Consider the following 11,216-nt stretch of genomic DNA (forward strand, 5'->3'; position numbering starts at 1 on the left):
TGGTGGAGTCGGTGGCAGCGGCGGTGGGGGAGGCGGCGGGCAGCGGCGGTGGGGGAGGCGGCGGGCAGCGGCGGCGGTGGTGGTGGCGGGTTTGGAGGCGGTGAAGACATGGTCGAACCCCGGGTACCTGATACCAAGGTGTTAGGAGCTAGGGTTTTGCCCGGTCTTGGCCGTAGGCAGTAGGGGAAGGAGGGGGCTGGGCGTGGCGATGAGCGGCCTCGCCGGCGGCTGGGCATCGCGGGAGAGGAAGATGGCGGCGGCAGCGCAAAAGGCAGTGGGGCGGCTAGGGTTCCGGCTCCTCTGGGAGCCGGACAATAAAGATAATCTTTCTATTGCTTTATTTCAAAGAGTCTTACAGCCTATATTTATAACCTAGATAACTTACATAAGAATTAACCTAAGATAATTTGCATAAGAATTAACCTAAGATAACTTGTGGGCTAAGATTGCCCGGTGGGCCTCTACGGCCGTAACAACCGCACTAAATGCAAGGGTATGTGGCGCTCCATCCCCTTACTGAGGCATACTCCCTCCTTTCCGGTTTATAAGGCTCAATTCAAAAATCTCACCAACCAAGGTAGATGGTGAGTGGTGGAATACCTTTTGAGTTTGCAAAAGCACCCAATTAATGTTTTTGTTTTCCTCAAAAAAGTATGTTTACCAATGCATCAATTGCAATGCATGCATGCAGTACATGCATTGATCAATTTTCTCTTAATACTTGCATGCGATGATTTAATGCACTTTGGAATCTGAACATGTGATAAGAAACAACTAAATTGAGCCTTATAAAATGGAAAAACTAAAATTTTGAAATAAGCCCTATAAACCGAAAAAGAAGGAGTAGACGTCTGTCTTGTCATTGCAGCTTTAAAGTAAGATTAATAGTAAAGCCGGTTGGTGGCTCTATAGTAGAGCCATGTCATCGATAGCCCGTATTTGAAAAAGCATGCATTCAATGCATGGATGCTGCCGAAGGCAAAGGGAAGTCACATGATTGGGTGGGAGGAGCTGAACGCCCGCCATAAAGCTCGCATGCAGGTTGCTTTTCCTCGTTGCCTGTGTTATCGCCTGGCGACACATGAACCCGGATTGGTCCTCTCTTCTCACTTCTCTCTCCTCCACATGTGATTCTGCTAACATGAAAGCTCTTATTTATTTATTTTTGAATGTTGGTAGTTGATCTACCAAATTCATTGATCACGGAGAAAGAGTAACAGGAGCGCCGAAGAAGGCAAAGACATCAACGAACATGAAAGCTCTTATAGCCTACTGAGTAGTCTCTATTATACCTACTGACTCACTCCTTTTACCATCACGTTAGGGGAAGGTGTCACTCTCCCGGTAAAAGAGGGGTGGCGAGTCATCTACATCCCCCACACGACAACTAACCCTCCACCCCCGTAGGCCGTGGCAAGGGTGTACTCCCTCCGTAGTTCTTACGCGTCGCTGCAGGAAGGCCCAGCAAGTCTTGTCGGGATGATGACATGGAGGGGGGCCTTGTCGGAGCAACACCCACAGAAAAAAATTGCAGCTTAGGGGCCTGCGAGCCTCGGTAATCTTGGCCTTCACAAGACTCTTCTCCTAGGGTGATGGTTTTGCCAGTGAGCGTCAACAACGCCGTCGTGGCCCATGCTTGTGAGACCCTGGTTCTCACCTTGTTGCGCTCAACTCAATCAAAGCCTGGTTGGACGCAGTTGAGAGCCAGGCACGATAGTAGATGACACAAAAAGGACAGGCCAAAAAACAAACATGTTTCGACTATCCTTTGCTACATAGTACGTTTCAACCAGAATACCAGACGCTTCAGTTCACAAATGGGGCAATCTGACTCGAGCGTATGTTAGTGGTGCCAACTAGGTTACAAGGACGAAAACTGTAACCATGGAGACGGGCTTGGGTGGAAACAAATGTATATGATGTAGAAGATCAAACACTGGCCAATCACAGCTTGTAAACCGGTGTGATCCCAAGCAGCTGGAAGCATTGTCGCATGACGACCGCCGTCGCTTCGCAAAGCAACAGCCGGCTTGGCTCCTCCGGTGACCCAACAACCTGTGAGTTGACAAAGATAGCGGTTACATCTCACGTGCTAAAAGGTGCTAGGCGTTGTCGCTGTGAAATGGGAGGCTGGCGCTTTTAGCCCTAGTAGGTGGAAGCTGCTGCCATTTTTTCACTTCGAATAAATTAAACCATGGAAATAGATAGAAGTATACCTGGCAGTTTGTGTAGAACCTTGTGAACATTTCGGATAAGTTGTATAGGTATTCACACAGAACACTGGGAAGGAGATTGGTGCATGCCTCTTCAACAATCTGACAGATAGAAGCACGTAACAAATCAATACAAAAGGAGGACAAGATCACACTTAATTAAGCCATACTCCTCATTAATGGTATTAGTTGTTGATGCATAGTAACATACAGGAATAACTTGAAAATAGAAGTGCCCCAATGCTTTACTAGGTGACTGGTCGGAACAAGCCACACACCAGCAAGCAACATACTTGGTGCGGCACTCTCCGCACTTGATGTGGAGGCACATCGTGCAGACAGTACCATCCTTATCATAGATGCCTTCACCAGCACACGTGGCTCAGTCGCCATTTAACCACCAATCTACTCCCTCCGTTTCTAAATATAAGTCCTTTTAGATATTTCAACACGGACTACATACGGATGTATATAGACATATTTTAGAGTGCAGATTTACTCATTTTGCTCTGTATGTAGTCCGTATTGAAATCTTTAGAAGGACTTATATTTAGAAACGGAGGGAGTAATTTTTTAGCACGGACAGGAATGGGGAGGTAAGCAAACGTGGATCTCAAGGGGATTTACAGCTTTACATGGCAGACACCGTGCCAGTGCGAGGAGCCTAGTATTTCTCCTTGATTCTAACTCATGACCTCCTACCAAAACCACCCCACAAGAGCACAATGGCCCATAAACCAGGTTGTTCTGATTTCATATCGAATTTGGCAAGTAATCCCTCTGTCCCATAATACAAGAGAGTTTTTGCCACTACACTAGTGTCAAAAACACTCTTATATTATGGGATGGAGGGAGTATTATCTATAAAACCAGTTTCCTAACGCATATCAAGTCAGATTTCCTTCAAACATACTTCCTCTGTATCAAAATATAAGACGTTTCTTGACACTGTTTTTTGATACGGAGGGAGTACTTAAGAATCTACAGAATATAACCACATCGAACTGGTTAGGCCAGCGGTTAGACGGGCAAACCGGCTTTGACCAGTTCACTACCCAGTCCTGTTTTTAAAACTATGGCAGAGACCTAGCCTGGGAGGGGTCCATCAGGAACGGGAGAAAGGACAAAAAATTAGGGGAGGAAAGAAGATGTACAACTTTTTGTTGACTCACAGCCAAGTCATCCAAACAGCTGCCCATGCGTCTACACATAATTGGCACTTCAGTCATATGATACAGCAAACTACCTTTTCATAGCCTAGGGCAAAAGGGGTTGAAGTAAAATGTATTGATCACATTGTGTGTAACACGCTTTATTTGCACCCAAAACAACTAGCACAAAATTCCTCAAAGAAAAAAACTAGCACAATCAAATGTTTACTAATCACTGTGCCTGCTCACAGTTCAACAATATTACCAGACTACAGTTGTGGCGCTGGATCAAATGAATAGATTTAGTTGCGGCGACAATCATACCTCTGCATAACGGATAAGATACAGTCCCAAGACACGCTCATCTGGATGAGCAAGAGAAATGTTCCCACTCTGAGAACAAAAAGTTAACAATTTAATCCATTTCCAATGGCCGAAAGAATTTCATGGTGATTTTATATAATTCACAGCATAAACATGAAAAGCTAACGAGTGTTTACCACTTTTAGCTCTTCTACATCCATGTTGGATTTTCGAATAATGGAGCAGATACGAGCATGAGCATACTGAAGATAGACAGCGGTATTTCCCTGTTCACAAAGGGAATAAGGATGTAAATAAAAATTAGGGAGAGTGAGCAAAAAGATGATGAGGTCAGAATAAAAGTTCCCTTCATGCAAAAGAAAGACGATACAGTAATGCCAGCAACAGAACAACAACAACAACAAAGCCTTTAGTCCCAAGCAAGTTGGGGTAGGCTAGAGGTGAAACCCATAAGATCTCGCAACCAACTCATGGCTCTGGCACATGGATAGCAAGCTTCCATGCACCCCATGCCAGCAACAGAAACACACAAAATAAATACAGTAAAAGACTTGGTGCAGAGCATTGAGCCATAGAGTAAAGACGTTGATCCATCCACAAAATGGTGGAGTTTGAAAATACCTTGTCACTTAGCATCTGATCAAAGCTGAACGTATAATTAGTCAGTCGGTTGTTCTTCAGATCCGCATACCTGCATTGAAGATAGAAAACATGACTATACAAATCGATTTAAGATTGAAAAGGTTTAATTATTCAACTTCAGTCCAACAAGTTTGTCCTCATAAAAGAAGAAAAACTGGTACATACTTGACAGCGCCATATCCTACTGCCTTTGAAGTTTGCTCTAGTTCCTCATCAGTCCAGTCAACAATTTTACCTGAACAAAACCATGATCATATAAGACTACTAAAAAACAAAACAAAGTTGTATAAGCGTACTGCTTACCATTTTCAGTGAGACGCTGGAGAAGTTCTGATTTACTTCGAGATTTAGCCTCATCAAGTAGGTCTCCCAACCGAACAACCTCAGTACTACGAGTTCGGAAGCGCTTGCCATCTGCTCCAAGAACAAGGCCAAACCCAACATGACTCGTTTTTGGGAACTTCTTTTCCTTTGGATCTGGAAGCCAACCAGCCATCCTGGCAGCCTGAAACAAAAACAATATGTAAAACAAAATCCCATGCAGAATATGGAATGAAGATAAAAACGGTTCTCTTGATCTGAAGAATTACTAGCATCAATACTGCAATAATATGTTTCTGGTAAAGATAAATGGCACTTTGTACATGCCTTGAAAAACATATCAAAGTGCTGCTGCTGACCAACATCTGTTACATATATTATCCATTCCGCCTTTTCAACATTAAGCCGGTACCTTCATAAAAGCAAGGACCAAGAAAAGGTGTAAGTTCATAAAATCCATCACTGCACAAACAAGACTGCATCAACTATGAAAATATATCCACTTTGCTTCTACAGAAAACAGCTAAATAGGCACTCAGAAAGATATGAAGGAAAAAACATGTATTATTTAGCTACTAACCAAAGAGCAGCCAAGTCTGTCGAGGCATAGTTGAAGCCACCATCTCTTTTAACGACTATCAAAGGAATTTGATGACCTTGAATGAATATTACACGAGCACCCTCACTTTCCTCGATCAAACCTTGGCTACTCAATTTCTCCAAGACTTGCGGAATATAGGGATTATAAAAGCTCTCCCCCTGAAAAGTGAGTAGATTAGCTTCGTCTCATCGATTTAACATAAATCGATAACCTTTTGGTTGCTTCCGGGGAAGAGACAGACAACATGTATATAAACATTCAAGCGATTGAACACAAAGGAACACAGATGCTTTGATCAGAGTGATTTTGGATGATAAAGCAAAGTATAAAGTGTTGCAGAAAAATGGCATCAACAAATACACAACAAAAAGGGATTTCTTAAGTCTTGAAAATATCTCAAGAAATATTGGCTGGTAATATGATAAGCGGAAGAAATTGGCCAAAAAAGACAGGGCTTTATTTAAATTTCTAAATTAAAAGGATCCATAACAACAAATAAGTGAAGCCAGATTGTAATAATTGGCAGCAATTGTAAATTTTGGATCTGCGAGGATTCTATGACAATGAGAAAATATGCCAGGGTGAGTAAACTAAGATTTAATATTTGACTACCAGCATGTTCTTCATTATGATTCAAGTGGGAGAAAGAAAATAAACACCTTTGAGCAAAAATGCTAATCAACAAACATTGCACAAGTTCCAGTTCAAGAAAGTACGATATTTCATGTTGCAATTTGCATACAACAAGGATATTATGAGGGCAAACATTCAAGAAACAGATGCGTTGGTTTGAACATTAGAAAAATCAGGTTGCAGCTACATTCCACGATACTTTATTGAGCAAACTTTATAGATCAGTAAAAAAAGCAACATTACCTTTTCTTCAAGTTGTACATCTAAGAGCTTGTAAACCTGGTCAAATTCGTTCCTGCTGATTTCACATATCTTTTTCCAAGCAGCACGATACTTCTCCTCCCCTCCCTACAATGTGTTATTGCTGAGGTTAGAAGAAAAAACACAATCTTCCCAGACTCCACATGCAAGAAGGTGAACTTACCTGTAACCGAACAACAGCTTGTTGGGCCCTATCTTTAAATTCTGCATCTTCATCAAATCTTTGTTTGGATGCTTTATAGAAAACCTGCAGCAAATAACCAAATTAATATATGACTATTTGTTTAATGAATCAGAAATTCTAACACAATGTAAAATAAGCACTTCTTTTGACTCTGGCAAAACAAGCACAATGCATGGAACAACACCTTACCTGAAGGTCACCAATAGCCTGGCTGCCAAGTTCCTCCCAATTCGGAAACTTTTCAAATAGAAATTCTATGAGCATTCCAAACTGCATGAACAAAGACCAAGATAGTTTAGTACACGAAGCAGAAATTCATTTAACTTAGAAGGCCTCCATATAAGCAAGCAAATTTTTCAGTTACTAGTGCCTACAGAACAAGCAGAAGTAGATATCTCTGCCAATGCAATATACCAAGACTCCAATTTCTCCAGCACGACACAAAATGGTTCGATCAAGTACAATTTCAACTGTGAGTATATTACAAAATACTCCCTCCGTCCAGAATTAGTTGACGCTCAAACGGATGTATCTAGACGTATTTCAGTGCTAGATACATCCGCTTGAGCGTCAACTAATTCTGGACGGAGGTAGTAGATAAGAAAGCTTAGATATTAATAGTACATCTAATAATTACAAGGTTATAAAATGTGATCAAAGAGCAATCGAAGAGCTAAAGGAAAACACGGTAACATTTGGATAGACAAATTAAATCAAATTAGATTGTGAAGTGGAAACAAGCTCTAGTTTATCAAACTACCGAAGTACAGAAAGTAGTGCACATTGCAGCAATGAATAGAGTACATCATAGTGTCATAGGTAGTAAGTAGATCTCATGGAAAACACCACCAACAGAACCTGGCAAATATTTGGTGGCACAGAAGAACCGCACCAAATGAACATTTTAATGCATCAATGTGTCAAAGGTACATGAAACTGGAAATGGATGCAGGCCCAAATATCATAACCTCACCCAGGAAAAAATAAGGATGAATTTATGTGCATAACAACAATATCTATGAACCAAAAGGGTTCAACAGATTAAGGGGTCATATGTTTGTACCCGTATTTTTCACCAGAAAAAAGAAACTACTAATAAAGAAACTAAAGGTCATAGCACCAAATCTATTACCTGTGTACCCCAGTCTCCCACATGATTGCGTCGGAGAACTTCAACATTTGAGAATTCAAACATGCGTGCTAAGGTGTCTCCGATGATTGTTGACCTTAGATGCCCAACATGCATTTCCTTTGCAATATTAGGGGATGAGAAATCAAGTACTACCCTCTTAACTGGCAGAATTGATGCCCAAGTTGTGATGCCATTCACAAGCATATCTTGTATTCTCTGCAACAATGTAGTTCATTGGTGCTTAGCAGAAAGGAATTGTAGTATCAATGAATGCATGCAAAGCTTGCAGGTAAAACAATCTCAGGCAGACCTTAGCAACCCAGCTCTTGGATAAGACAATATTCACGAAACCAGGACCAGCAACAGAGGCTGATTCAATTACATCACAGGCAGGCAGGTTCTTAGCAATCGCCTGTGAAAAAATCAGCACGTATGAAAAGGTTGAAATGAATAAACAAGGAAATAATGGTAGTGGCACCTACGAAAGAACACTCCTACACGATGAGATCTTGAAGTAAACCACCAGCATCAAGAGAGTTAGGGTCATTCTAACCTGTCCGATTGCATTGGGGTTTTTGAAGCTTGTCCCGGATCCCTTTACTTTTGACCACAATCCCATTGCATTGTTGCTGCATACGGTTTAGGTAAAGTTTGAGCACATTGAAGGGATGCTAACATGAACAGGAGTCGCACATGTCCAGATCATCAAATAAAATAGACACATAGGGGACATACCACTGGTAGTCACCAAACTTTCCCGTGCAAACTTCAACTATCGGTTCTACATCCACTTCAGGCACTGTCGCACGGAGTGACAGAGCCACCAAGTTGGAGATCTGCTGCTTGACACTCCCAGCTCCCTGCAGGGCCTGGCAGTTTGAGACGCCACCATCACAATCAAGTAGACAGGGGCACACAACACAATCATCTCCAGAACCAGCAACCCAATACTCACCGGTGCTGCAGGTTCCTGGGCCGAGCCTGAGGCAGAAGTGGAGGTCTCGTCTCCCATGGTGGTGGAAGCGTAGCAGGCGCTCCTAGGTGACCTTGCGAACGGAGATGCTCTACAATGACCTAGCTAGATAGGCAGCACAAAGATAAGCAAGAAGGCCGAAATTAGGCCCCCCAAAAAAAGGAATTATTTAGTGAAGCTTGTCGAACTCCCGGATGGAATTTCCAAGATGCTATTTAACCGGATGCTACTTCAAGTGCAAGATGCTATTCAGTTCGACAGCCACGAATCCCCAAGCTACAATTTAAACCTAGCATGTCATAGGTTAACTTGAGCAGAGTACAGAATGAACCACAGCCTTTTTCATCCCCAATTCCAAAAGCTGTGGGTAAATTCGCATGCCCCCATACGCTGACTAGCAGATTCGTGCACAACAAATTTACTTTAGAGTGCTATAAACCGGAACCATGGGAAACTAAATTCAAACCAAACATCTCAAGCACCGTACACTCTAAACCCCGTAAAAGGTCCAGTAGACAATCCGCCATTCCCTGTAAAATCTTCGGAGCTCGCAGGCGCTGACCCAAAACCAAAAACCGCACCAAACTCAAACCCATGACCCCTCGGATTTCTGCTGCCAAATCAGACCTCGCAACTCCGGGCGACGCGGGGACCGCGCGGCGCCATGAACAACCGGAGCGGGGTGGAACCGGATGGGATTGGGGGAGGAGGAGAATTCGCGGGAGAAGCGAGGGCTCACCGAATCGCGGAGCAGCGCGGCGGGCGGAGACGAGGAGGAGTCGCGCGGGGGTAGGCGCCGCCACTACTGCAGTTGCTGCTGCGGCCGCGAGTGCCCGCATCTCGACCTCGTTCGCGAATAAATACGCTCCCACGCCGCGTGCAGGGAAAGGCTAGGCGAGGGTTTTCGCTCCGCCTTATCGGGCCCGTCAAGTCTCGACCTCTTTGGGGCGTGGATATGGAGCCAAACACAGCTTCCGCTCGAAATTTGCTTTGTTTTGACTTTTAAATTTCAGTCTTTGGGGCTTATTACGTGTGGATATGCCGAACAGGTTAAGATTTTTGAACAGATTTCGCTAAAAATCTGACGACATATGCCATATAAAAACATTTGATTTGACATGGTTAAAAATGTGACATCAGACTTTTAACACTCTTTTTCGAAAACAATAGACAAAGACATTGTGACATATATGTGTTTGTCTTGCAGTGTGTTTTTTAAGTGTGGATATACCAGCCGGTTAAGATTTGAACATGCATTTTTTTGCCTCCAAATACTATGCAACCGATGTTAGATTTCTAGCAATCTCGAGCGAATATGCTTGTCGCTGTTGGTCGAGGCACAATAATCTTGTCGTGGGCTAGTTGTCCTCATCAGCATTTTGTAACGCGTTGTATTGTATCATGCGCGAACGCCCGTGGCTGCGTGGTGGTGGACTAGATATCTGCTTCCAGAAGCACCTCTCACTTCCCGCTTGTTCCCTCCCCAATCTCGTCCCTTCTCATCTATCGACGGAGGTGGAGCGACGCGCGCGACGGTGGTGGAGGCACCGCCGCGGTAGCAGGCTCGAGAACGCAGAGGAGCAGATGGCGTCGTCTAGGTGCAGCTGGTGCTGGGAGAGGCGACGTCGAGCCCGTTGCAAGTATCAAATCTTGTAGTGGTAAATATAATAAATAAAAGTAAAAGAAAACAACAACGAATTACAAGCTTTGTTTTAATATAAAGGTGAATGGACCCGGGGGCCAATTCACTAGAGGCGTCTCTCTCATAAATAACATCGATGTTAAACAAATTATTGTTGGCCAATTCATAGACAAGCGCATAAGCATAATTAATATATAGGCCTCACGTCCAATGACAAGTAGACCGTAATCCAACTACATTTATTATTACTCCACCCCAAGACCGCAATCCTGCATGCATCTCAAAGTATTAAGTTCGTGACAAACAAAGTAACGCATTAAGCAAGATAACATGATGTAGACAGAATAAGATCAAGCAATATGCTCTGTAAGGGTATATTTCTCCCTAAGTGGTTTTGGTGATTGATGGCAATGCATTTGCGGACTAATCGTGTGCATTGAGCATTTCAGATATCTCATGTCTAGGCACAAGACGATTCGGTGTCCCTCGGAGCCTATCGAAGACGGCTGCTCTCTACGTTTCTTTTTGGTGGATTTGAATTGTACGAAAGTTGTACTATTAAGAGGGGGTACGCTTCAGAAAGGTTAGGGTGGAATCAACACGTACACATCTGTTTCTTTGTGTTGGGGAACGCGGTAATTTCAAAAAAATTCCTACGATCTCGCAAGATCTATCTATGTGATGCATAGCAACAAAAGGGGAGAGTGTGTCCACGTACCCTCGTAGACCGAAAGCGGAAGCGTTATGACAACGCGGTTGATGTAATCGTATGTCTTCACGATCCGACCGATCTTAGCACCGAACGTACGGCACCTCCGCGATCAGCACGCGTTTAGCTCGGGGACGTCCCTCGTACTCTTGATCCAGTTGAGGCCAAGGGAGAGTTTCGTCAGCACGACGGCGTGGTGACAGTGATGATGAAGTTATCGGCGTAGGGCTTCGCATAAGCACTACGACGATATGACTGAGGTGTGTAACTGTGAAGGGGGCACCGCACACGGCTAAACAATATCAACTTGTGTGTCTATGGGGTGCCCCCCTCCCCCATAAATAAAGGAGTGGAGGAGGGGGAGGGTCGGCCCTCTATGGCGCGCCCTGGAGGAGTCCTACACCCACCGGGAGTAGGACCCCCCCCCCCT

General features: G+C 43.8%; 1 protein-coding gene across 4 annotated transcripts; it reads right to left on the reverse strand.

The window, feature by feature from the left end:
* Window positions 1-1,737: 1,737 nt before the first annotated feature.
* Window positions 1,738-9,423, reverse strand: LOC123113910 (arginine--tRNA ligase, cytoplasmic). 4 transcript variants are annotated; one of them, XM_044535245.1, is made up of 18 exons: window positions 9,175-9,423; window positions 8,418-8,540; window positions 8,198-8,331; window positions 8,016-8,091; window positions 7,773-7,874; window positions 7,463-7,678; window positions 6,520-6,600; window positions 6,310-6,393; window positions 6,129-6,233; window positions 5,232-5,410; window positions 4,979-5,063; window positions 4,634-4,835; window positions 4,496-4,565; window positions 4,310-4,379; window positions 3,865-3,954; window positions 3,689-3,757; window positions 2,217-2,315; window positions 1,738-2,055 (listed from the first exon to the last, which is right to left on the reverse strand). In XM_044535245.1, exons 2-18 carry the CDS (start codon window positions 8,472-8,474, stop codon window positions 1,945-1,947), a joined length of 1,830 nt encoding a protein of 609 aa, XP_044391180.1. In that variant the 5' UTR covers window positions 8,475-8,540; window positions 9,175-9,423; the 3' UTR covers window positions 1,738-1,944. The 4 variants fall into 4 exon arrangements, with proteins under 4 accessions (XP_044391180.1, XP_044391169.1, XP_044391174.1 ...); XM_044535234.1 differs by having other exon boundaries at window positions 8,418-8,536; window positions 9,175-9,419; XM_044535239.1 differs by having other exon boundaries at window positions 8,198-8,322; window positions 8,418-8,536; window positions 9,175-9,351.
* Between the last annotated feature and the right edge of the window lie 1,793 nt (window positions 9,424-11,216).

Source organism: Triticum aestivum, chromosome 1B, assembly GCF_018294505.1.
Source record: "Triticum aestivum cultivar Chinese Spring chromosome 1B, IWGSC CS RefSeq v2.1, whole genome shotgun sequence".
NCBI classification, from domain to species: Eukaryota; Viridiplantae; Streptophyta; class Magnoliopsida; order Poales; family Poaceae; genus Triticum; species Triticum aestivum.

Coding starts and splice junctions, on each gene's coding strand:
- LOC123113910 (XM_044535234.1), bottom strand. CDS start 9,274: ATGCGGGCACTCGCGGCCGCAGCAGCAACTGCAGTAGTGGCGGCGCCT. Junction 8,537..9,174: donor CCGCGCTGCTCCGCGATTCG/GTGAGCCCTCGC, acceptor CTATCTAGCTAG/GTCATTGTAGAGCATCTCCG. Junction 2,316..3,688: donor ATCTTATCCGTTATGCAGAG/GTATGATTGTCG, acceptor TCTATCTGTCAG/ATTGTTGAAGAGGCATGCAC.